Source organism: Chlorocebus sabaeus, chromosome 11 (genome assembly GCF_047675955.1).
Source record: "Chlorocebus sabaeus isolate Y175 chromosome 11, mChlSab1.0.hap1, whole genome shotgun sequence".
Lineage (NCBI taxonomy): Eukaryota > Metazoa > Chordata > Mammalia > Primates > Cercopithecidae > Chlorocebus > Chlorocebus sabaeus.
The window spans coordinates 60,307,870-60,335,192 of NC_132914.1; the positions used below are offsets into that span (position 1 = coordinate 60,307,870).

General features: G+C 43.8%; 1 protein-coding gene across 3 annotated transcripts in view; it reads right to left on the reverse strand.

Moving 5' to 3' along the window:
* The window catches only part of PPM1H (protein phosphatase, Mg2+/Mn2+ dependent 1H), a 284,632-nt gene that overhangs the window by 20,757 nt on the left and 236,552 nt on the right, over nt 1-27,323 (reverse strand). For all 3 annotated transcript variants that reach the window (XR_499243.3, XR_012094526.1, XM_008003881.3), the window contains exons 8-9: nt 24,816-24,923; nt 2,786-2,937 (exon numbers count right to left, since the gene is read on the reverse strand). Coding sequence is in view for 1 of the 3 variants with exons in the window: in XM_008003881.3 (XP_008002072.1) it covers nt 2,786-2,937; nt 24,816-24,923 (260 nt within the window). In the remaining 2 variants the exon portion in view is untranslated. The remainder of the gene's footprint in view (nt 1-2,785; nt 2,938-24,815; nt 24,924-27,323) is intronic.

Consider the following 27,323-nt stretch of genomic DNA (forward strand, 5'->3'; position numbering starts at 1 on the left):
TGGTTTTTACTCCATATGAGTTTCCTCTCCTTTACTAGTTTAGAAGTTACCCTTTCTATTATTTTAACAGTTTTCTTAGCTATTTAAACTTGTTTACTTAAAGCCTAAAGTTAAACACCATTAACTTCTCAAAAGAAGCACAGCTTGTGAGCTAACACCCCTTGTTGACAATTTGTACACTATTTTTATGCAATATTTTAGTTCTATCATTTTTAACCCCACACATTAGACATTCTTATTACTGTTTTACATAGTCAATGTATATTTAAATATACCCACATGTTTACTAATATTTTAGCTTAATAATCCATTTTATTTCTCAGATATTTCCTCTGGGATCATTTCCTTTTCTTATCTGAGCACATCCTGTAGAAATTTCTTCAGAAGAGGTTAGTTGGCAGTAATATGTATCAGTTTAAGTTTTGCCTGAAAATTTGTTTACTTATCCTTATTATTGATAGTTTTACTACATCTAAAATTTCTAGATTAACAGTTATTTTTTTCTTAGCCAACTGAAGATATAATCCCATCATTGGCACCGTTTGCTTTTGAAAGTTGGCTGTCAGTCCAAATGTCTTTTTTTTTTTTTTTTTTTTTCCTGGCTGCTTTTAGTATCTTTTTGGGAGGCAAAGAGGTTAAAGTTCTTCAGTTTCTTTCTCTTTTTTCTTTTTTTTTTTTGAGAGAGAGTCTCACTCTGTCACCCAGCCTGTAGTGTAGTGGCGTGATCTCAACTCACTGCAACTTCCACCTCCTGGGTTCAAGCAATTCTCATGCCTCAGCCTCTTGAGTAGCTGGAATTACACCAATGCACCACTATGCCTGGCTAATTTTTGTATTTTTAGTAGAGATGGGAGTTTCGCCATGTTGGCTAGGCTGGTCTTGAACTCCTGACTTCAGGTGATCTGCCCGCCTCCACCTCCCAAAGTGCTGGGATTACAGGGATGAACCACTGCGCTCAGCTGTTCTTCAGTTTCACTATTTTATTTCTCCTTCCAGAGATTTGACAGGCTTTCTGAATCTTAGGTTTAGTATTGTCAAAAAATTCCATAACTTCTTCCCATCTTCCATGGTTTATCCTTTTGGAATTCTTTTAGAGCACCTTAGCCTATCTTTTTAGTGTCTTAATCTCATTTCACATTTTCTTTTCTCTTTGTCTAAGCCATATACTGGATTATTAAGATCAATTTTTTAGTTCACCAGTGTTCTCTTCAACTAGCTCTAATCTGTTTAATTCAGTGAATTTTAATTCCTGTTTTTATATTTTTCATCTCTAGAATTCTATTTTCTTAAAAATTGTTTAGTCATTTTTTTAGTCTCTTTTAAGACTCATATTTTAAATGCTTTAAATTTTTTTGTTTGTTTTGAGACAGAGTCTTGCTCTGCTGCCTAGGCTGGAGTGCAGTGGTGCGATTTATCTTGGCTCACTGCAACCTCTGCCTCTTGGGCTCAAGCAATCCCACCTCAGCCTCCCCAGTAGTTGGAACAACAGGCATTGCACCACCATGCTCAGCTAATTTTTGTAAAGATGGCGTTTCGCCATGTGTCCCAGGCTTGTCTTGAATTCCTGTGGCTCAAGTGATCCTCCTGCATCATCTCCCAAAGTGTTGGGATTACAGGTGTGAGCCACCATGCTTGGCTAAAAAAATCGCTGAAGCATGTTAAAATATTTATATTTTTGTTGGCTTACTTTTGTTTGTGTTTTGAGACTGAGCCTTGCTCTGTCACTGAGGCTGCAGTGCAGTGGCGCGATCTTGGCTCACTGCAACCTCTGCCTCCCAGGTTCAAGCAATTCTCGTGCCTCAGCCTCCCAAGTAGCTGAGACTACAGGTGTGTGTCACCATACTCACCTAAAAATATTTATATTTTTGACTGCTAAATCCAATAAAGAAGTATTTACGGGTCCAATTCTGATTTCTCTGTTATTACTGCTGGCTTTTACTCATGGTGACTTGTGTTCTAGTTAAAGCTGCCTTTCTCGAGAGGTAGTTTCTGTTTATTTCTGAGAGTCTTCTGAGGATGTTTAGGTTATTTACACTGCCGCTAGACTGTAAGAAATACTTAACTTGGATCTTTCTCTCCTTACCAAATATTTCTCAAAAGAAACAATTCTCCAATGGATGACCATCAATGCTGGGATGCATTTGCCATCACTCTCATCAACAGGATCAAAAATGGGATTATTTCTACTTTAGAGGATAGTTTAGAGGAAATAAAAATGTGAGAAAGGTATGTTGCTGAAATGCCTAAACACTCAAATTCTTTACCACTTGTATCTAGGTTCAACTTAAGGAGAATTTTTATTTGGCAGAGAAAGTACCTCTTTTTTGTTTTGTTTTGAGACACAGGGTCACTCTGTCGCCCAGGCTAGAGTGCAGTGGCGCGGTCTCAGCTCACCGCAACCTCTACCTCCCAGGTTCAAGCAATTCTCCTGCCTTAGCCTCCCGAGTAACTGGGATTACAGGTGCCCACCACCATGCCCAGCTAATTTTTGTATTTTTAGTAGAGACAGGGTTTCACCATGTTGGCCAGGCTGGTCTAGAACTCCTGACCTCGTGATTCACCCGCCTTGGCCTCCCAAAGTGCTGGGATTATAGGCATGAGCTGTCATGCCCGGTCAGAAAGTACCTCTTACAAGAAAGGTAATCCCTTCTGCAGTTTGGTTACTGTACCATCCATATCAGCTTCTAAGTCATGAATTATGAAAACTGCATGATTATTATTTATTTTAGGCATGTCATGGAAGAATGCTTGAGGAACAGCCCTACAATTGTAGAGATGCACAAACCTGTGAGGATCATCTGGATCACAGTTAGGAAGAAACTGAGTGATTGCTTCTGCTACTTCTTCATTTGATAAAACATCCCAGAGTCCATCAGTGGCCAAGATCAGCACATCATCTGCTCCATGATCGTATTTTGAAAGATCGTAGATTCTTACCTGAAAAAAACAGGAATGCCACCACTTAAGAAATTGGAAGCATATTATTCTCCCTAACAAATGGACTTCTGATTCCCCTTCCCTTTTCCTGCCAGCCTAGTGGTTTTCATTGTAGGGTACTTCATTATACAGCAAGCTTTGTGGCCAGGGATAGTCTCCCTTGGAGACTTGCTACATAGATACATGGGGCCTAATACACATTTGTGAATGAGCCTAAGAGGTGGCCTTAGTAATTGACACAGAAGAAATTAATTGAAAATGTAATGCCTGAGGTATAGTCAGAATGATGATTTGCAAGTGGATTTTATGCTAGCCAGAAGATCAGCAGTGAGCTTGTTTGCTGTCTTCCTTTGCATATTCATTCAACAAACATTTATTAAGGGCCTACCCTGTGCCAAGTGCTGTAAATGCAAAGTTAAATATCTGATTTTTCTTCTTCAGAGAAGCTCTCCGTCTGTAGGGGAGATAAAGTCAATTCAGGATTCTTAGTAGCTGCTCTACATGTATTTGTCTAGGAGTAAGGAGACATTCTATTTAATGCACTCACTTGAAACCTTTCTTGCCTTACCCGCTCTGAGGCCCAAGGAGCCAACTCCTCTCACCTAAGGATGGGGCTCTGACACTACCTTCAGGTTTCAGGAGCCTCAACTGAGATACATGCTTACCCCGAACCTCCAAAGTATGTCTTTGTCTTGACAAACTTTAAGGCTTTCCTCATGTCTAGCACCTTAAATGACTTGGATATTTCAACACCCACCTAAGCTCTTGAAAGAGAATGAGGCAGTCTAGGCAAAACTAGTAAGAATAAAAATCAAGCCTCACAGCAAGCTTTGTGGCCAGGGATAGTCTCCCTTGGAGACTTGCTATATAGACACATGGAGCCTAATACACATTTGTGAATGAGCCTAAGAGGTGGGCTTAGTACCTGTGGGCTAGGCCACAATTCTATGTTCATCCTACTTCAATGTGGGTGGGGAGGGATAAGGATGTGTAGAGAGGGGTTTGGGGTTTCACTGCTCTTCGCTCCTAGTTTGGCAGAATCAACCCCTGCCTACACCATCTCATGAACTGAGAACAAAAGCAAGTCAATTTAGTCAATCTCCTTCGGCCTCCCTCATTACTCTATTTCCTTTCTTTTTTTTTTTTTTAAATTGAGATGGAGTCTCTCACTCTCTCACCTAGGCTGGAATACAATAGCATGATCTCAGCTCACTGCAACCTCCGCCTCCAGGGTTCAAGCGATTCTCCCACCTCAGCCTCCCAAGTAGCTGGGATTACAGGCGTATGTCACTACACCCAGCTAATTTTTGTATTTTTAGTAGAGACGGGGTTTTACCATGTTGGCCAGGCTGGTCTGGAACCCCTGGCTTCAAGTGATCCGCCCACCTCAGCCTCCCAAAGTGCTGGGGTTACAGGTGTGAGCCACCACGCCCAGCCCATTCCTGTATTTTCTAAACGCAAGTCTGAGTGAAAGCGATGGGTCAGAGCACGTGTCTCATGGCACAGCCATTGTTATGTCACCTCGGATCTAGAGACAATCATACCACCTCAGCCTAGAGACTGAATGTGTTGAGGTCTTTGAAAGCCAAGCCTCCTGTGTTTTAGAGAGGTTTGTCCAGGCTAGTGATGCCCTGCCGTGGGGCTGATCCTGTGGGCTGACAGCCTATTCCCAGCAGCAGAACACAACAAAATGTCTATCCACAGGGCCCTGGGTGAATGAGCTCAAATGAAAAGCAGCCGCCAGGCGCCAGGCCTCTGTGGACTGTGAACAAGAAGGTAACAATTAGCTAATGGCCCAGTACATGAGCCATGCTCAAGGGAAGAACACTCAGGGGTACACTGCACTGGCGTTTAACATCTTTTCAAAAGGCATGCTCACTTAAGGCTAAACTTATGTTCCATAGAAGGCACTAGCCTTTTAAGCCAAATTAAAGAAAACAGGAAAGCTTCAGTTTCCAGCAGACCAGAAAGTCCCAAATGTCAGAATTCTGTCCTCAGGTCACTGACGAATGTGGTCCAATTTTCACTCTGTCAGAAACAAGCAACCCTCCTATGCTTTATTTTCTATGATTCTTGGGTGTGTCAGAGTTTAACTTCTCAAATATTAATGTGCACAGAAATCAGCTAGGGATCCTGCTAAAATTCAGATTACAATTCAGTTCTGGGTGGGCTTGAGAGCTGTGGTTCAGCTTCCTCCCAGGTGATGCCAACGCTGCAGGTTCACAGACTGAGCCCTGAGTAGCAAGGTCAGAGAGGATTCCTACTGGGCCAGATTTGTACACAAGGGAATCAGTGGCTCAGTGGACTTTATGACGACTGTGGAGACTGTTCCTTAGAGTGGGCTCTAGACAGACTGTAAATGTCACCTCTGGGCTCCTAGCTTCAATTACCGGTTCACTGTGTTGTTACTTTCAGTATACAATAACTTTGCTTGAGAGACACTGCTAGGAGGCCAAGGCAGGGGGATAACTTGAGGCCAGGAGTTCATGACCAGCCTGGGCAACATAGTGAGACCCTGTCTCTACAAAAATTAAAACAGTGAGACCCTGGGCATGCTGGTGCATGCCTGTGGTCCCAGCTACTTGGGAGGCTGAGGCAGGAGAATTGCTTGAACCCAGGAGTTTGAGGCTGTGGTGAGCCATGACTGTGCCATTGCACTACAGCCTGGGTGACAGACAGAGTGAGACCCAGTCTTTAAAAAAAAAAAAAAAAAAAAAGTGTTTGGGGGATTGATTCCTAGCTTCTTATTGGGTTATATATCTACAATAAATTTTGGGGATAATTTGAACTCTATCTGATAGACAATATTGAGTCATAAGAGGTGGTGAGATGTGGATGTCCCAGTCTTATGTTGGTAGTTAAACAGGAGATTCCATTTGTCTTGCAGCTTCTTCTAAAAGAGAGGGTTCAGGTCTGCAGATAACATCCATTTAATTTCAGAGTCTGCTCTATGAGTAGGGTGCCAAACCTTCTTTAAAGTGCTTCCTGCTGACCCAAGAAATGTGACAGGTTGTGTTATTCAAGCTGAAGTTGTCTTGTCCACACTCAAATGGAAATCTGGCCAACAGAATGGATGTGGGTTGATACATACACACGTCATAAAATGCTACTCTTCAATTCCATCAATAAATGTAATCTTTCCCTAATTCTACTGTTCCCATTTCTGTGCTTGGCTCCCTCATTTAGTTTATTTAGCTAACATGAAAATCCTTGTCAAGACCATTCTTCATATAATTTTTATGAAAATAATAAACCAGGATCACAACCCTGGTCCGTGAAGCACTCCCCAATTAACATCTTTTGAGGTTTTTACAACCACCCTGTTTCCTGCCCTTTAGCCAATTTCCAAAAATCTTTGCTAACTTTCCACTTACAACTCGTGTCTTATACATTAACCTGTGATGCAGAACATTTTGCAAAAATGTTTTCAGAAGAATTGGACTGCCGTGCAAGTCATCCCACTGTGTGCTCATCCTCCCCAGCAGCAAAGGCTTCAAAGGATTCCACTGGGCTCTGGAGTCCTGACCTTCCCTCCCTGAAGCTGTTGTTGGCCTTACTCAATTGGACCATACTCACATCCTCAAAGTTCCCCTGTTCAATTCCTTAAATAGCTTCTTAACGTTCCTGGAAGCCTCACATCAAACTAATGGGCTCTGAAGCTCGCCAGGACTCAGACATCTGGAAGAGTCTTTGCAGCCCTGGAGGGGACAGGTGTGCTACAGAAAAGCCTTTGAAGTGGGACTGGGGAACATGGTCAGACCTTCTAATGGCTCCTTCCTGGGTTCCCATCTGCCAAGAAAGGGAGAGAAAAGCCAGACGAATCCTTGAGATTCTTGCAGTTTTTCAGAGCAATATAATCTGAGCAGCTGAAAAATGGGACCTGTGTGGACCTGCCTTTCTGCTGCCTTCAGTACACTTTTATTGCATACTTGCTGTGTGCCAACTTGTTTTCCAGGCATTGGGGACACAGTGAACAAAACTGACAAAGCCTCTCACAACTTCTAAACTAGTAGACAAGATAGACACACAAATATATTACAATGTCAGAAGATGACAGATGCTCTGAAGAAAAATCCAGCATGGTAAGGAGAACAACAGTGCCATTTTAGAAGATGAGGTCATGGTGGGCCTCTCTGAGAAGATACCATCTGAGCAAGTCAATTTCCCATGGGTCCCTTCTTGCACCTCCCCAACCTTCCTTTGGGTTTCTGTTACTCAGTGTTAGACTGGTGGTGAAGAAAGGGGGCTGAGAAAGGTGGGTGCCACTCTCTCCTGCCAAAGCAATCCTGAGGAGGACCAAAGAGAGGCCATCTTTCTTTGCCCTGGTCCTCTGCAGGCACAATCCTTTCACACCCACTAATGTAACATTTACCTATGTGCTTCACTGTGGGTAAACCTTTGTCTATCAGTTTTGTATCAAACTGTAATCATTGATTTATGGCCCTGTCCTGACACTAGACTATAAACACCATGAGGCTTGGGACTGTTTTTTTCTTCTTTGTATCTTCAATGCCCAACCTAACACCTGGTTCACTGAATGAATAGTAGTTGAAGCTGATTGTCCCACAGAGATGAAGCTCTGTGCCTTGTCCTTTAGGTACAGAGAGTGATACATAGCATCTGATCTACCCTGGAAGACTGACAAGGCTGATCCCATCTCAGCGGAATCTGAATCTGGAATATGGCAGAATATTATTGCTTTTGCCAGAGCAACCAGGTGAAGAACAAAAAGTGAATGTGTTCCATTCCCTCATGAGGCTTCTGAAGCTTTCCTTATGATCTGATCACAACAAAGGAGACAGGCAACCGACAAATAGCACGCTGGTCCTGAAACACCGCTGGCATCTTTGTCATCAGCCTTTCAGGGCCCACTTTTCTGTCACTTCTAAAAGATTAGATATTCTCAAACCTAAATGTGTTTAGAATCACCTTAACCAAATTAAGATTCAAAGATCCTACCTTTAAGAGTCTGATCATACAGATCTGAGCTGCATACTTCAACAAGGACCCTAGGGAATTCTGACGCAAATGGTGGGGGAATCTCACCTTGAAAAACTGTAACAGATGAGAAACTCCTTTAGGGCTAAGGTCCATCTTATCCTATCGGTTTTTGTGCCCAGAACAGAGCATTGTGCCTAGCACTCAATTCACAACCAAAGAAAACATTTCCTTATTGGGTATTTACCCCTGTCCAGCTTACAATGAACACCCAGGGAGTTAGTCATCTTACTGTCCCACCAAAATTCAACTTCTGAAGGCCCAGAAATCCCAATTTGTATTTCCTCTGTGGGTCTAGCAGTATCTTCTATAGTGTAAACCACAGTAGGTCTTCAGGACATACTTGCTGAGACAAAGCATGAACAGGGGAAGGAGAGAGGAAGAAACAAATTAAACATACAAGATACTTTCAGAAGACCCCCTCATTTCACAGTGATCCAACAGATTTAGTTTGTTAATTGTGACACTTCCAAATCATCAAGAAAACGTAATGTGCTGATATATAACAGAAGTGGCAAACTCTTTCCTTTTCTTCCTTTGTTTTCAGGGGAGCTGCCAATAAACATTCAGCGTGGGGGAGCAGGAATAAGTCTGGGGGCAAACAAGAACGTTGACTAATGTGCTCTGAATGAGCCAAATGCTGACTGCTCTCACAGAGCCCTCGGTTTCAGAGCACTAAGAGATGTCCTTAATGTCAACATTGGGCACTTATTTTACACAGGAGCCTGTGACAAGCAACTCTTTAATACAGCACCTCCACTTAGTGCTCGGCTGCAGGCTGCTGTTTCAGCATTTGTGTAATACTTGCTCCCATCTTTGCCTTATTACTGATAATATTTCAGTGGCCTGTTAGGAGGGCTCATACCACTATAAGCTGACGCTGGCTTCTTAAAGCTACTTTTAAAAAGAATCTATTAATTCTTCCATTTGCCAAATCTCTGCTGCTTCTCTAGGATGCCCTCACGGCTTTTACATCTTGATCAGTTCAGCAGATTCTCCAAACTGGTTTTTCCATTTTAAGTACTCAATGTAGGACAATGAGCTCCTGCAGCTCAGGACTGGCTTTGTGGAAGAGAAGGAGGCTTGCCCTTCTTATCAGAAGCCTTGCTTCAGGTCTCTGCTTCTAACAAGCCTTGTGACCTGAGAAGATCCACCTTTTTTATTTTTATTTTTATGTTTTATTTTTCTGAGACAGGGTCTTGCTGTGTCACCCAGGCTAGAGTACAGTGGCACAATTCTGGCTTACTGCAGCCTCAGCCTCCCACACTCAAGCAACCCTCCCAGCCTCCTAAGTAGCTGGGACTATAGGCGCACACCACCTATACTTTTTTACTTTTTGTAGAAACAAATTTCATGTTTCTCAGACTGGCCTCAAACTCCTGAGCTCAAGAGATCTGCCCACCTTGGCCTCCCAAAGTGCTGGAATTACACATATGCACCACTGCACCCGGCCTAGTGCTCAATTTTCCTATCTCTGAAATAAGAAAAACACAAGAAAAAGGAAATATTATAACAACTGCTCTACTTCTCTCACAAAGTTGTAATTAAGATCAAATAATGTGGAAGGGAACTGCCAATTTTAATTCTTTTATGGTGCTGATCTCAGGGCAACCACATCTGAATATCGTCTAGTTGGTAGAAGGAAAGGATTAAGAGTGGGCTCAGGGGAACAGGGATTCAATTCCCAAAGTCTCATTTAAAATAGCAGTGATTGGAGCTCTCAATAGTGTTTCCTGGCAGAAATAGCCAAAGGTGTTTCCCAAGGTAAAAGGTTGCCAGTAGTTGGTGGGAAACAAAGAGATGAAATCTTATCCCTTCTACTTCATATGTCCAACCCAACAGCTGAATCTATAGATCCTTGAAAATGACACTTATAACAAGAAGAAAATAAAACACCAACATACTTCCTGCAGTCCTATAAAATAAGTTGATCATTTCAAGACTGGCATTCCAGCAGGCTACTAAGACTACACCCAAATTCTCTGTAGTATTCTATATACGCTACTTGATGTCATGAAACAAACACTGAATCTGGTGGCAGAAGACTTGGGTTTGAAACCCACCTCTGCTTATTAGGCAAAATCACTTTATTCATTCAGTTTCAAAGCTTACAGACCATGTGCTGGGAATACCAAAGGTAAGGGGGGTACCAATTCCTTGGATGGACGAGCTGGACATTGTATGCCTTACATGAAGAGGAAGCTGCAGGGGCCAAAGCCTGGGGATGTGAGAAAGGGCTGGTGTGTTTGGGCAGCTTTACCTTGCTTGGTTTGGCCACAGTACTGGATGTCCCCTGGGGAGTGGGGAGGGTGAGGCTAGACTTCTCAAATCTGCCCTGTCTCTGTTTGTGAAATGAGAAGTTAGACCTAGGTGGCCACTGGGGCTGCTCATGGTTCCAACATCATCCGACTCTCATCAGAGCATCAGGCCTTGATGTGACTGACCACAAGACTTCAGAACATTGGGCTGCAAGTGAATCCAGTGACACCGAAGTGTTACAAATATGTTGGCTGCTCATACTATGCAAAAAGAGCTGTTTTGGCTGCAGGTATACATTTATACTTGAAATATGCCATAGATATTCTTGAGAGTTTGTTTTTTGGAGTCTACAGACCAAACATTTGAATTTGGAGGGTAGATACAATATAATAGCTCAAAAAGTTTCTTTCTAAATCAGCTAAAATATGAGATATTGTGATATTGTGCAGAGATCCTGAAGGTATAACCAATGCCTGGCTGCTATTGCATAAAGTTTCCACTTTCTACACACAAGGCCTGGCACGTTACAAGTCTCTGGGTTTCCAATGGTTTGTTCACCACTATATCCAAAGGACCATTGAATGAATTAGTGAATGAATGCGTTTCAATATAGCTCAATAATTATTTGAGGAATAAGTCTATCTTCACAAAAATGCCCATTTGCAAAGATAAGCATCAGAAGAAATCCTAACCTGTGAATGCAAACATGAGGGTGCAGAACAGATGAACCGAGTTGCCTCAAGTCCATCCAGGAGGTAGATGAGGCAGAGAATGACCACATATCCCTGTTTGCTCCGATAGTTTTGGTTTGCACCTGTTTTCCCAGCATAATTATTAATAGTGTCCCCTTTGATTCTTGAAAATTCCTGGTTGAGGGGTTAAGTAAGATGGGCACTTGACATATAAATAATAAAATGACTGCTGCTTCTGGCCATTGGGACTGAAAGAATCAGTGTCACTACTTTACAGGACTCTTCTCCACAGAAGGTTTTCAGAGATCTCAAGAGCCAGTGAGCAAGGTATTATGCATGCTGCCTTAGAAGGGGAGATACAATCACCACAGGTGAACTGTGGGATACTTGCTGTGTGACAAAGTCAATCCCACTGATTGCAGTTGTTCTGGTAGCAAGAAGCCCAAGATGTAGCTTGTTCAAGTGCAGAATGAGGTATATCATATCTTTAACCCACCAGCCTGGCATGAGCCACATGCATTGTAGGAGTGAATCACACAACCTGGGACTACAATATGGATGCATCACAAACCCATTTTAGGATTGTAAAGCAAGTTCCTGCAGCACAGTGAAGAACAGCTTACTGATGGCAGTAGCAGTCTGTCTGGAGCAGCCGCTGCAAAGATGCTGGCTGTAGCAGGGGTGGCACAACTGGGTTGTGTGCTCCATGGAGCTGGTGGGAGCCCCCAAGTTGGTGGGGCAGGAGCCCTCTCCTTCCGGGTGCAGGTGCAGCCACCCAACCATGGCTACAGACCCAGGCATCCCTATGTTCTTGGGTGCCTTGGAAGTACCCCTGCCCCTGCAGGCTCAGAAGTGCCTGCTCCTGCTGCCTGGCCTCTCTCAGCTCCCAGTGCCCACTCCAGTGTGGAGCAAAGTTGTGACTGAGCCTGGGTACTGTCGTGACCTGGCTGGGTGTGTGGGGGCTTGGGGCAGCACTGATGTGCCAGCCCCCTGCCACCTCAGCCACCTCTGGGCTTTGGTCACCACCAAGCATGAGAGGGAGGCCAAGGGGAAGGGCTGAGGGTGGCTCAAGGTGGGCCTGCAGGCACCTCTTGATGCAGACAGCCAGGGTGTCATGGATGACATATTGATGGCAGCAGGAGGCAGACAGGTTCCTGGGTAGAAAGGGGCAGGTCCCTGGTGAAGCAGCACCTTCAAGCCAGGGATAGCTTGAAGCATGGGAGTCAGGCTGTCAGTTCCAGGTGGAACTCACGACCTGGAGTGAGAACTTATGGTGCTTTTTCTGGCCCACTCATGGCCACCCATGAACCAATCAGCATGCACTTCCTCCCTTCTGAAGACTGTAAAAACCTCAGCCAGACTCACAGAAACAATGGCACAACCTGCCTGCAGATAGGAGCTACCCACTCTGGGTCTCCTCTCCACTGAGGGCTGCACTCATCAGGACGACCTGCCTGTGGAAAGAAGCTACCCACTTCAGGTCTCCTGGGTGAGTGATAGCTCAATAAAGCACCTCTTGGCCTTGCTCATCCTCCAGTTGCCCATGTACCTCATTCTTCCTGGACGTGGGACAAGAACTCAGGACCCACTGTTGTAACACAAACAGGGCTGAAACACGCCTCCCTCTTGCCACGCTGCAGGCAATGAGGAGGAGAGAAAAGAGGAGGAAAGAGCCATGGCCCTTTGGGGAACCCAGACTTAGGAGCTTCCCGAGCCAGGGCTGTAACACCCTCTTTGGGGCTCTACAGTTCCTGGTACCTCCAAGCTTTCAGGTACCACTGCATTCCCCGGTGCCCACAATGGAAGCCGCTTGTGGTATGCCTGGTTCAGCCACGGCAGGGAACTGGCACCTGTGCTGGTGCCACAGGTGGTATGTCTGGATGTGTGTAGTGGCCAAACCCCATACTTGCTTACTCGCTCACACACCCCTCACTGCTCTGTGCCTGGCTCGCTCTTGGCAGGCATGGGCTCTGAGCTGGTAGCAAAAGCTGAGTGCAGCCTGCCAGGCTGAGTGGGCAGAACTGGCCCAGTGGGCCTGAGCAAAACTTGGGCAAAGACACCACCAGCCATAGAGGTTTCGGGCCGGTGAAGCAACACCCTAAGGATCCTGTGACATTATCTGTTTCTCAAAGAGTGGTCTTTAGATCACTTACTACAGAACTATCCAAAATATAAAAATGTTTAGAACTCATCCTAGATCAATGATTCAGATTTTCAGGAAGTGGATTCCAGGGATTTGCATTTTTTTCTTTTTCAAAGACAAGGTCTTCCCCTGTGGCCCAGGCTGTAGTGCACTGGTGCAATGTCTCGCCACAACCTTCACCTCCTGGGCTCAAGCGATGAATCCTCCCACCTCAGCCTCCCAAGTAGCTGGTACTATAGGTGCACACTACCATGCCTGGCTAAGTTTTGTGTTGTTTTTAGAGACAGGGTCTCACTGTGTTGCCTAGGCTGGCTTGAACTCCTGAGCTCAAGCCAACCTCCTACCTTGGTCTCCTAAAGTGCTAGAATTACAAGCATGAGTCACCAGGCCCAGGATTTGCTTTTTTAAAACCAACTTCTAAACATTCTTATATGCATTAATGCAATAAATATAAAAAAGATACAGCATATTTAACTGAAACATCCAAATGAAATTATTTTTCAGGAGGGGATCAGAGGGCAACAATCTCCAATGACAGGAAATGTTTGACACATACAGGTTGGTTTCTGTTGTGTGACCATGAATTTTGTGAGTTGCTAAGTTAGTTTTTTGGTGTGTGTCAGAGTAAATCTCAAGTTTTATTCCAACAGCTGGTTGGCAAATCTCAAGTCATTGACCAAATGAGAACAAGCCACGTAAGTGATACACAGATGCACACAACTGATTTTTATGGCCAGACCTGAGAGTTAGAGATGGAGATGCACAGGCCACATCATGAAGTCTCTCCCATGTAAGATGAGAATATACCAGAATCAAAGAAAGTAGCTTCTGCATACTTTTTTTTTTTCTTTCTTTCTGAGACAGAGTCTTACTCCGTTGCTCAGGCTGGAGTGCAATGGCATAATCTCAGCTCACTACAGCCTCTGCCTCCTGGGTTCAAGCGATTCTTGCGCCCCAGCCTTCTAAGCAGCTGGGATTACAGGCATGCATCACCATGCTTAGTTTTTGTATTTTTAGTAGAGACAGGGTTTCACCATGTTGGCCAGGCTACCCTTGATCTCCTGGCCTCATGTGATCCACCTGTCTCAGCCTCCCAAAGTTCTATGATTACAGGCAGGAGCTACCACACCCAGCCTGTATACTCTTTGTTTTTTGAGACAGAGTCTTGCTCTGTTGCCAGGCTGGAGTGCAGTGGTGAGATCTCGGCTCACTGCAACTTCCGCCTCCTGGGTTCAAGTGATTCTCCTGCCTCAGCCTCCCAAATAACTGGGACTACAGGCACCAGCCACCATGCTCAGCTAATTTTTGTATTTTTAATAGAGACAGGGTTTCACCATATTGGCCAGTATGGTCTCGATCTCTTGACCTCGTGACCTACCTGCCGCAGCCTCCCTAAGTGCTGGGATTACAGGTGTGAGTCACCACGCCTGGCCACCTGTACACTTAATGTGATTTTATCCCCCAAAATATTCAAAGTGGTGGCGGTGGTGGGAGGGGGCAAATTGCCCCCAAGGGTGTGCCATGCTAATTGAGAACACGGAAGTATGAGATATTACAGATATGCAGGTCTGGAGAGTGGCTCAAGAAAGCTGTCAAATATGAATGCTTAAGACTAATAAAGTATCCTGAGAACTCCTCATTTTCCCTTTTTGCAGGGGGATACATGTTTTGGGAGGTCTGAGGTTTATGAAATTTTGGGGGCTCTGTTTAAGAATACAAAAGTAATTATGAATACAAATTTAGATACTAATGTGAATGTTTATTAAGAATGAGAAAAAAAAATCACAACATGTTACTGGAACCCTGGAAGCTGAGGTCCCCTTCCTTTGAGAAATGTTTACATAAATGTTTCCTGATTGCAACCTGGCTCCTCCTCATCTGGAACAGCCTGTCTACAGTTTCCAGCAACAATCAGAACTCACAGGGGCTGATCTGAGCGAAGGTCCCCAATACTTAAGTTTAATTAGCTTCTTTGTAAATCTGCCTTTACACTGCTAGATTTCCTTTCTTAATTAGCTAAACAACTAACTCATCAACTTATATTACTTAGTCCTGGAAAGACAGATGATTATTACTTTTCACCCTCAAGATTTCACAGTGGGGAGGGCATTTCTACAGGAAGGTGTGACAGAGTGTCTGTCTCCAGGATGACTGCCATCAGTTCCTTCCCTTCCTATACAAGCATGTTATTCCTCACATCAAGAGGTGGATCCAATTCCCCTATCCTCAAACATGGACTAGCCTTAGTGATGTCCTGGACCAACAGAATGTTGTCAGTGCTGATGTTCTGGGATTTCTTAGGCTAGGTTTTAAGAAGCCTTGCTGATTCTGCCTCGGACTATTTTCTTTTCTCCCTTTCTCTTTTCCCTTTCTCCCTTTCTCTCTCTGTCTCTCTCTCTCCCCCCTCCCCTCCCTCCCTCCCGCTTCCTCCCTCCCGCTCCCTCCCTCCCTCCCTCCCTCTCTCTCTCTTTCTTTCTTTCAAGATGGGTTATCGCTATGTTGCTCAGGCTGACCTTGAGCTCCTGGGCTCAGGCAATCTTCCTACCTCAGCCTCCGAGTAGCTGGGACTATAGCTACATGCCACCACGCCTATCTGGGATTCTTGAACCACCCACTCTTAGATATTTCCTCTCAGAATCCAGCTGCCATGCTCTGGGAAGTCAAAACCACATGGAGAGGCCATGTACTGCTGCTTCAGCTAAACTCCCAGTTGACAGCCAACAATTAATATGTGAGAAAGCCATCTTGGACTTCTAGCCGCGACAGGTCTTCAGAACAACCCCAGCCCCAACTCACATCTGACTGTGGCTATGTGAGAGGTCCTAAGGGAGAGCCACCTAGCTGAGCCTAGTCAACCAATGGAACTATGAAAGAGAAACAGAAATTGTTCTGCAAAACCTGTAAGTTTTGGAGGAGGTTTGTTTTATAGTCAAAAAGGGCACAGAGGAATTGTGTTGGGATATAACTCTTCCATGCCCCCTATCCCAATAAGACTGGAAAGACGAAACATGGGACATTGAACTCCCTGGATTATTTCTCTGGTCCCTATTTGTCTGTAAGTGGTGCTTGTTCCCTCTGCTCCTGTCCTCCAGCAGGTAAATACTAGGAAGACCTTCCCGCTCTGGGATTGGGAGATGAGAGCCCACAGCTGTTCCATGGGTTTGATTTGGGGGCTAGAGGAGACGAATGAGAACTTCATTTTGGTCTCAAATCCAAACCATTTTAACCAAACCAATCTAACTTTATACTAGTTATTAAAGTTATTTTGACCCCAGACTCCAGTGTCTATTTTTTTAATTGGTTCAGAAAACTTACAACAAAAAAAGGCATATTTTTTCCTCTTCAGACCCCAACAAGTACCACCATTCTTCCTTTCATGTAGGCTGGAAGGCGAAGTCTTGTTTTTTAAATTTTACTCGGCTTCATCCTCTAAATCCAGTCTGCCTCACTGTGCCACCTTTTAGTCTCCACGGTCCCTTCACCTGTTCAGCTCCTCACTGCCACAGTCTCAGGCCTGCAATGACTGCCCTGTCTGCAGCTCCCCCATCTCCCACAGTTACAGCTAAGATACTCCTCTTGCTGAAGACCTTATCTACCGCCTTAGGTCCGGTTCAAGGACCTCTGTGGCAATTAGCTTTATTAGAGCTAACAGCCCTTCGAGCTAATCTTTCAAACTCAAATGGCCCCATAAGGCAAATTTTATTTCACACTAGACTATTTCTTCCTTTCTTTTAAAACAAATTGTCCTATTCTCTTCTTCTTTAGATTATATAGTTCTCCCTCCTATATCCAAATCCTCTAGTCCCTTAGAAAGCAAGAAACACATGCTTTATGGCTCATTATTCCTTGGCTAGTCTAACCATCTAACTAGCCACAAATTTGAATTCCTTGAAGATATGTTCCCCAGCGCTTTACTCAGTAACCACCACCGGACTCATGATATCTAAGGAAAGAACCAGTGAAATTTCGTTGTTGTAATGGATTAGGAAGAGGTGCTAGGAAGTAATATTTATTATGCTAGGAATTAATATTTATTTGTGTGGAGTACTTCATATGTCATTTAGTTTTTTTCCTTGGATTCCTTAGTATAACAACTCTATTGGCTTCTTTTTCACCAAACAGGAAGTTGAGATCCAGGGAAGTAACTTTTTCAAGGTCACTTAGTAAGTGCGGCAATAGAACTTGAAGCCAAGATTGATTACCAGTCTAAGTTTTTTAACCACCATATCATATGGCCTCCAGGCTTTTTTGAGGCGCCCAGGGAATTCTTTAAAACAAATTTGTCTTCCTCTTCCAAATAGAATTACTGTTACCATTTATTAAAACTTCAAGACTTTCGGCTATGCATATATGCTTTTCTCTGTATATCATCACACTCTTTGTATGAACAATCATGTTCTGCTTCACTTCAGATGGCACAGCCATTTTCCCATGTCAATATGCACCAATATTGTTTCTCATGAATGGGCCAGACTGCAGAAAGCACAAAATATAACAAAATATGATCTTTCCCCAAATGGGATTTTGGCTTGGGCACAAAATGTCACCCAGAATCAGAAGACTATAAATGTTAAGATGTAAACATGTTAAATATTATTCATGTTTTCATGGGAGAAAAATGGGGAAACCCAAACAAAGCAGGAATTCTGAGAGTCAAGGTCTCACTCTGTCACCAAGGCTTGGGAGCAGTGTTCATAGCCCAAGGCAGCCTTGAACTCCTGGACTCAAGTGATTCTCTAGCCTCAGTCTCCCGAGTAGCTGAGACTACAGGTGTGCACCACTATGCCCTGATAATTTTTAAACTTTCTGTAGAGACAGGGTTTCGTTATATTGTCCAAGCTGGTCTTGAACTTCTAGGCTCAGGTGATCCTCCCACTTCAGCCTCCCAAAGCATTGAGATTATAGGCGTGAGTCGCTGTGCCTGGCCTTCATTCTCTCTCTTTTCCATGGGGAGGGGTGGTGGGAAACAGGGTCTTTCTCTGTCACCCAGGCTGGGGTGCAGTGGCACAATCATGGCTCACTGCAGCCTCAACCTTCCAAGGCTCAAGTGATCCTCCCACCTCAGCATCCCCTGTAGCTGAGACTACAGGCACGTACCACTAATTTATTATTTATAAATTCATTATTTATAAATAATATGTTTGGGAGGATTTATTATTTATTTATTTATTTTTTGTAGAGACAAGGTTTTCCTTATGTTGCCCAGGCTGGTTTTGAACTCCTGGGTTCAAATGATTCTCTTGCCTTGGCCTCCCAAAGTGTTGGGATTACAGGTGTGATCCACTGTGCCTGGCCCATTCACTATTAATACGAAAGTGAATACAAGGAATCTTTAAGTGTGAAGCCTTCCAGAAGCCGGTGGGGAAGGAAGACTAATATTTACTATCTCTGACCACGTACCACATCTTGTGCCATGCAATTTCACTGATGTTCTCATTTGCTCTTCCTAACAACATGTCAACATAGGGATTTTTACCCCACCTTAAGGAAGAGAAACGACAGGCTGTGATTGCTTGTGCAGTCCTCTGGTAACACTGGTGCTGGGTTGGAATTCAGATACTACAGTCTAAGGTCTTTGTTCTTTTAAAGAAGGTTGTTTCAGATAAAAGAAAAAAAACCCTAGATTTTAGAAAATTGAGAGTGAGCTAAATAAGTGATCTGGAGTTATAAAAAATAGCTGACAGGAATCTTGATAACCAAAGGAAGGAAAAATGAAGCAGAAATAAAATTGGGACCCTGTGGTTCAGTCTAGCAGGGGCGGGAAGGGGGCTTGCTGAGCTGAGGAGGGAACTGGCTCCGCAAACTGGCCCCAAATAGAGGAAGGCCTTGTTTCTCCAAGAACCCAAAATGGGGTAAAGGCAACAGCACGGTCTTTGAGTGGAGGCTGGAAAGAAGGGTGAAATTAAGAAGAATCCTAGCTCTATGGAGGGCCTGTCACTGGCCAAAAAGGGGCGTGGCACAGAGAACATCTGGAGGTTTGGGCTGCCGGCCTGTGCTGGGCTGTCTGAGTTACAGGACATGAGATGTGTGCTGGACTGGGAGTGGGAGAATTTCTGGGAAAGAAGAATGTGGGGAGAGCCTGGGCTCAAGTGCCTTTGAGTTAACAAATCCTTCCTTCTCCACTGAACTCTTTCAGGACAGTATAAAAAAGTTTAAAGGCAAACTTCACTAAGCAAGAGGATGGGGGACCTGGCTGGGGACATTTTCCTTATGCTGGGGGAGAGGCTGCACCCTATGCTGTTAGGCAGGAAAAACCAGGTACCGCAGGCTAGAGGGGAGTCAAAACATCCCCTACACTCAACCCACACCTCCGGAGAACAGGCCTGCGCTCGACTGGTGGTGAGGGCCTCTCTTGGAATTCAGTTCTTGGCCAGAAATCCCTGCCTTAGACTGGGGAAGGTTTGAGGGAAGCTCAGCAAACCTGGCGGCTGCTCTTTGGGTTTGGCAAACTCGAGATTTTTCCAGCGCCTTGTGTTCAGCGAAACTGAAAACGTGTTTGGCTAGAAACCCTTCACTAATTTTTAAACCCCTGTGAGTTTTTTTTTTTTTTACATAAATTTGATCCACATGTTTTTGATTTATTTATATTTAACTCATCAAATCGAATTAGGAGCCACAATGATGAATGGGAACAATGCTGATTTCCAAGAAGATTTTTGAGCCCTTTTTCTTAGAATTCAAACACATTCCACCCCCAGCCCCCCACAACTGTTAAAACTACCAGACTGAGCTGGGTTTGAAATTTAGAACCCAAATGTGAAATAAAGATCCATGCCTGGCAAAGACAGAGCACAGCAGGGGAATGTTCTTAGGGAGTTACAGAAAGAAGGTGGGCTCGGGATGGGGGAATGAGAGAGCAAGTGGGTCGGTTATTCTCCCTTAGGTGGTTTCAGCACGTTAATCGAGCTTTGGAGGCTCCCAACAGAGGCCACTTCTCTTGGGAATGATTTTATCACTACCACCCAGGGAAAGGGGGTTCCTGCTCCAAAAATTGGGAACAGGGGGTTCCTTGTACCTATTTTTTTTTCTTGTGTTCTCCATAGTAGCCAATTCAAGCTGCTCTTCCGCTTCCCTTCTAACAGTTCCACCCCCTGCCACCCCTTCCTGGCTCTGGTGAAGGCCTCTCCATCTGGAAACATTTAACATGTACAACAATTTTAATCTTGTGCAAGAGAATCTTAGATGCACTACATACCCATTAAGTTAAATTATAGGTGTACAGTGTTACTTTGCACAATTCTGTCTGGTCTGGGTTTGCACACACAACAAAGGCCATTACTGTCTTTCCCAATTACCCTTTCTACTATACCATCATTTTCCACAACTTCAATCTGAGGCCAATAGTATTTCTCTGGGAAACTCTGGCCCCCAAGGTCCCCAAAGTTGCTGTCTTAGGTTTAAGACAAAGGCACCCTCTTCAGAGCGCCTTGAATCACTACTTGGTAGGTCCCTAAACACTGACCAAATACATTTCCTTGAATTTGGCTTCTCTCCCCTACAGACTCTGATCTAATTACATAGGCCTGGGTACAAGTACCAGCTTGCTACTTAATAACTGTGTAACTTTGGGGGTTATTTTACTCTCCTTGGTTCCAATTTCCCTATCTGTAAATTGGGTATAATTACTTACCTCACAGCGTTATTGTAAAGAGTAAATGAGATGTGTCCTGTAAAAACCTTCATTTGTTGCATGGAGATAGGGAGGTGTTGGTCAAGGGATACCAAGGTTCAGTTAGACAGGAGGAATAAGTTTTAGAGATCTATTGCATGGCATCATGACCACAGTTAATAATAATGTGTATTTTTTAATTATTAAGAGTAGATTTTAAAAGTTCTTACCACAAGAAAATGATAAGTATATGAAGTGATGAATATGTTAATTAGCTTAATTTAGTCATTCCATAATGTAAACATATATCAAAACGTTACACTATATCCCATCAATATACATAATTATTTATCAATTAAAAATAAACTTGGTATGTTGTCTCACCCGGACTAAGTAGTAAATAACAATTAGTTTTATTATTATTGAAACTGCCACACTTTATTCAACTCTAGAACTTTTCTAAGAGCATTTAAATTTTTGCAGAGGTTGACAGTTTCCTTCTAAATCCTCTCCTCTCCCATCAATGCTGAAGTGACCAACTCAGTGCCCTACAAACGAGTACCATTCAGCGAGGTGACACGAGGTTTCTCACCAACGGCCTGGGATTCTTACTCAGTTCTCAGGGAGTCTTCCATGCAGGCCCAAGTTTTAAGCCTACAGTCCCTTCCTGAGATCCGCAGTAGCAGAGAGATTGGAAGATCTAAAATGTAATGCCTAGAGAGCACTCTCCTTCAAGCCAAGTGGAACTGCTGCTTCTCATTTTATATAAAAAGTATATGTGAGAAAGGGAGGTGGAGAAGGAGGTTTTTACTTTGCTTTAAGGAGCAAAATCAAGACCTTTACGGATGCTTTTTGGAAAGTAGAAAGGTGAAGCAACATTTAAGTTATCTGACAAACGCCTCTCTTGTAAGGGGGAAAATAGAAAAGGCTGTGAGTCCAGATATAAGCCCTGTGCTCAATGGCATTCAAAGAAAAGAGAGTTGAAGGTCCGACATTTATTGCTCTTCTCTGGTGAGAAGTAGTTTTAACGTTAATTCATGGATCCTGATGTTGGCCAGGAATTCACCAGTTTCTAGGGGGCACTTTGGACACCTAATGTAGTCATGGTCTTCATTATGCAGAATTGCTATGAGGACTCACAAGAGAACACTTGCAGAATCTTGACAAATGGTAATTATTATTTCTACTGAGTTGACCTCACTTGAAATCCTGGGTGATACCAGGAAATGTGTGTATCTTCCATGCCCAACATTTACTAGCGATTTCTCTTTCAGTGGCTTCTTAGTCCCTTTTATCTACATGTACTATGGATGCCAGCCCAGCTCTAAAAAACCCCTAAGGAAACCACTCCCTGCTCACAACTCGGCCAAAGTGGTGGGTCTAGGTGACTGTTTGTGCCCATAGAGGGTACTGAAGTGGACATACAATCAGAAGGGACAAATACACAGGCTGAGAAGTCACTTTGGTCTAATATAAAAGGTGAACTGGCCCAACCAGACTCCTCTCTAGAAATGTGGAATTGGGAGAATGAGAAACTGGGTTGATTGGTAGCAGAGCCATAAAGAATGTGGTTGGCCACATCAATGGCAGAACTCCATGTGAGGGCTGAGAACTTTCTGCGGTGGAGGCTTTGCAGGGCTGCCCTGATTTCAAAACCACTCTCCCATAAAGCCTGGCTGTTCAATCGTTCTGCTCATGGACACCATAAATATCTCTTCTAATATTATTACTATTGTTTTTTTTGAGTCAGTGTCTCACTCTGTTGCCCAGGCTGGAGTGTCATGGCACAATTACGGCTCACTGCAACTTTGAGCTCCTGGGCTTAAGCAATCCTCTCACTTCAGTCTTCTGAGTAGCTGGGACAGGCATGTGCCACCACATCCAACTAATTTTTTACTTTTTGTAGGAACGAGGGTCCTGCTACGTTGCCCATGCTGGTCTCAAGCGATCCTCCTGCCTCAGCCTCCCAAAGTGCTGGGATTATAGGTATGAGCGACCACACCTAGCTGGCCTTCATGCAGTATTATTGAACGTATCCTTTTTTTTTTTTTTTTTGAGTTAGCTTGAGTAAGTTTCTGTTTCCTCTGACCAAAATAGTATTTGTTAAAACAGCACCTGCTCTTGGGAAGTACATGCAAATAGACTTACATCTAAATGTTCTGAGCATTTCCAGTCTAAGGAATTATTTTAACACTTAATTACAGGCAAGGTGCAGTGGCTCATGCCTGTAATCCCAGCACTTTGAGAGGCTGAGGCAAGTGAATCACTTGAGCTCAGGAGTTCAAGACCAGCCTGGCCAATACGGTGAAACCCCGTCTCCACTAAAAATACAAAAATTAGCCAGGCATGGTGGTGCATACCTGTAATACCAGCTACTTGGAAGGCTGAGGCAGGAGAATCACTTGAATCTGGGAGGTGGAGGGTGCAGTGAGCCAATGTTGCACCACTGCACTCCAGCCTGAGCAACAGAGTAAGAAAGACTCCATCTCAAAAAAAAAACAAAAAACAAAAAAAAACCAAGAAACAAAAAGCAAAAAACCTTAATTACACATTGTAGTATATGCTATTGGTTCCTGACTTCTGCCTTCCTGATTTCCTTCTACTGTAGAAATTGGGAGAGTTAAAGCTCTTGCTCTCTCAACCTCCCTTGCAGCTAGGTCATGTGACACAGTTCTGGCCAATGAGACGCAAGTGAATATCTGTTGGGACAGAGGCTGCCCTTCCTTTCTATCTTTGCATAGAAATGCGTCAGGCTTGGACCTGCCGCCACCACCTTGTAACCATGAAGGGAAAGTCAAAGAAATGCAGAGATGCTACAGCCCTGACACAATGCAGGTGCTGAACCAATGCCAGCAGCCATCAGATTTCAGCCTTCTTACTATGTGAGAAAAAATTACCTTTAAACTATTAGGTTGTTGCAAAAGTAATTTAAAAATGGCAAAAACTGCAATTGCTTTTGCACCAACCTAATACTATCAGTTAGACTTTTCCATAATTTGGAAGCAAAAAAATTTTTACATGGTACATCCTGAAAGTCAACATAGAAATTGATACTGTTTCCTATATGGTAAGACACGTGATTTTTTAAAAACCAAATACATGACCAACTTGTTTGTAAATTAACTTCTCTAAACATCAACTGAATGATAGAAGCTCTCCAGGAAATTAGTCTAACGAGGGGAAAAGGTATACATGAATAACTATGATCAGGCTGAGTGCTCATGCCTATAATCTCAGCACTTAGGGACGGGTGGATCACTTGAGGTCAGGAGTTCAACAGTGGCCTAACCAACATGGAGAAACCCTGTCTCTACTGAAAATATAAAAATTAGCTGGGTATGGTGGTGCACGCCTGTAGTCCCAGCTACTAGGGAGGCTGAGACAGGAGAATCACTTGAGCCCAGGAGACAGAAGTTGCAGTTAGCTGAGATCATGCCACTGCACTCTAGCCTGGGAGACAGAGTGAGACTCTGTCTCAAAATACAAAACAAAACAACTGTGACAGAAGGCAGACAGTGAAAACACCCTAAGTGGAAGGTGCTCTATGTGTATCCCAAGTAGGGAGACACATTACTTCTGTTTGGGCAAGGAGGAGATCAGGGAAATCTCCATAAAAAAGCATCTAGGCTAAACTCTAGAGAAAAAAAGAATTTGGATGTTTGGAGTTGGGGAGAAAGGGCATTCTTGGCAAAAGTAATAGTTTAAGCAAATATGGGAAACTGAAGATCATGTAAGGGAAACAGCAAGTTCATTTTGGCTGGTGCAGAAGAACAAAGATCAGAGAAGTCCAGACCAAATTATAATAAGCCTTGAACACCAAGTGAATGGGAGTCTGAGCTTTACTCTCCATGCCTAGGCTGCCATTGAAGGTTTCTGAGCAATTAGGAGTCAGTAGTTTTTAAGGAAAATTCACCTGATTGCAATATGTAGCATAGATTGGCAGACTTAGAAAATGTCAGGAGGAGGCCGTGCAGCCATCTGGGTAGGAGGTGATGAGGGTGTGAACCAGAAAAGTCAAAGTGAGGATGGAGTGGGAAAAAGACACAGACGCGAGAGATACAGTGGAAGTACATACAACACAAGTTGGCCACTGTCTGGATATGGGGTTCAGTGACAGGAGGAATAATGCTGAAAATGTTTTATTGTACAAAATAGAAACAAAAACCTCATGTGGTACCTCTGGAGCTGAAGACAGGAATGGTTTAATGTAGATGTTGGAGTCATGCACCTTCAGGTCATGGTCCCCAAGTCCCCTGGTCACTCCAATAGTTGCCATTACCCGGGCCTAGGAGTATAAGCAGAGAGTCATCAGAAACACGCACACAGTGAAAGCATCCTATCCCAGTGCAGCTGCCTGGGCTAGGAATAACCAAAGAATTTTTCAATTCCTCCCGCCCGTCTTTCCAGGCCGCTTGCTGCTAACGTATGTGGATAGCTCTTACCAAGAAAGGGCTCACCAAAATCACTTCTGTATTTGAGGAGTGTTTTTTCTACCCATTATCTTAAGCTTGACAGGTTGCTGCTGTTTCTTTTCAGCTTTCTTTTTTAGAGATTGGAAGGAAGGATGTCCAATAAACTAACTCCAATGCATGCACGATGTCTACAGCTATGGAAATCAGTTCATATCAAACTCAATAGGATCAATTCATCCATTCATCCATCCATCCATCCATCCATCCATCCATCCACCCACCCACCCATCTTTCTGTTACATATCCACCATACAAGTATTTGCTCTACACCAGCTATGTCCTTAGTCCTGTGATAGGCACTAGTAAAAGATGTAAAAAATGAGAAGTAGCTCTTGCCCTCCCAGAGTTCACCTATTATGTTTTATGGCTGGAAAAAGGAACTTAGCAACTCTATAACCTATCCTGCTAACATCTCCACAAATTCCCTCTGGGTGGAAAGGAACAAAATGCCACCAGTGCTGTGACATAGCTACACAGAGACCTCAGGGCTGAGACCTCATCCTAAACTGTTTTTTGAATGGTGTAAGGAAGCAACACTATTACACAAATGCCTACACAGTCAGCTTAAATATCTCCTGTTATGCTGAAGATTTGATTTACCCAAACATTTATTGGGTGCCTACTATGTACTTACATCATGTGGTGGGGGCACAAATATCTAAGGCCTCGTCCTTACTATAAAAAAACTTGGGGCCACGTGTGGTGGCTCATGCCTGTAATCCCAGCACTTTGGGAGGCTGAGGCAGGTGGATCACTTGAGGTCAGGAGTTTGAGACCAGCCTGGCCAATATGGTGAAACCCCATCTCTATGAAAAATACAAAATTTACCTGGGCATGGTGGTGGGCACCTGTAATCCCAGCTGCACGGAGGCTAAGGCATGAGAATTGCTTAAACCTGGGAGGTGGAGGTTGCAGTGAATTGAGATCATGCCACTGCAGTCTAGCCTGGGTGACACAGCGAGACTCAGTTTCAAAAACCAACCAACCAAACAATAAAAACAAAAAGAAATTTGGTAAGGGAGATAAGAGGGATATGTCTAATTAATAACACATAAAATATGGTTAAGTACCAAAAAACACATAGACAATGGGTTATGCAAGTTTAAAGGAGGTAAAAATTCTACTGAGAAGGCTCCATGGAGGAGGTGGCACTTAGCACAGAAAGGTGGATTGCATCAAAACAAGCGACACGGAGGGATGGAGAGAAAGTCATCCTAGGTGGAAGAAGGCAGTGTCCTAACCCTTAATCATAAAAAATATATCCAGTATAGTGTCATGGTTCAAAGACCGGAGCTTGAATCCTCACTCTATTACCTGGGTGATAAGAGTAATTACCTCCTTTGAGTGGGGATGAAGTAAATAAATGCTAAGAAACACTGCAATCTAATATATTGTCTTCATCTTCATCCTAGTCTGTCAACAGGGCTGTGAATTTTGAAGCTAGCCTTGGTTCACAAGGTAGGCAGAGCTCGCATTAAGCAGAAATGAAACCATGACACTTTTTTGAGGGCAAGGGTTACAGGGGATAGACATGAGACACAGCCAGACACAGTAGCTCACATGTGTAATCCCAGCACCTTGGGAGGCCAAGGCAGGAGGATCACTTGAGCCCAGGAGTTGGAGACCAGCCAGGGTAATGTGGCAAAACCCTCTGTCTACAAAAAATATAAAAATTAGCCAATGTGGTGGCATGCATCTGTAGTCCCAGCTACTCAGGAGGCTGAAGTGGGAGGATCACCTGAACCTGGGAGGTCGAGCCTGCAGTGAGCCGAGATTGTGCCACTGTACTCCAGCCTGATGACATGTCTCAAAAAAAAAAAAAAAAAAAAAAAGTGATGTAAAGCGAAGTCTGGGGCTCTCTGCCCCTGCTAGGAGGCTGGACTGGCTCCCTTCTAGCCAAGAAGTGCTCAACTCCAAATGTGAAAAATTCTGAGTCCCTTGTGGCTCTCCTGTTCTCCCCCCAGAAATGGCAGCTTCTCTGTTGCTTTTCCAGTCAAAGAAATGTGATGTTTCTGCTAGTGACCAACCTTGTTTACAAAGTATCCAGGTGTTACCCACACCAGTCTTTAAAAGCATCTGAAGAAAGAAAATGAGAAGTAATGGCCACAGAAGTACTCTGAAACTTCTGGGTAGGTGTACTCAGAGAAGAAAGAGAAAATCCCGGTCCAGGATCTAGATGGAGCTCCAAGAACTCACGGAGTCCTCAGAAGGGG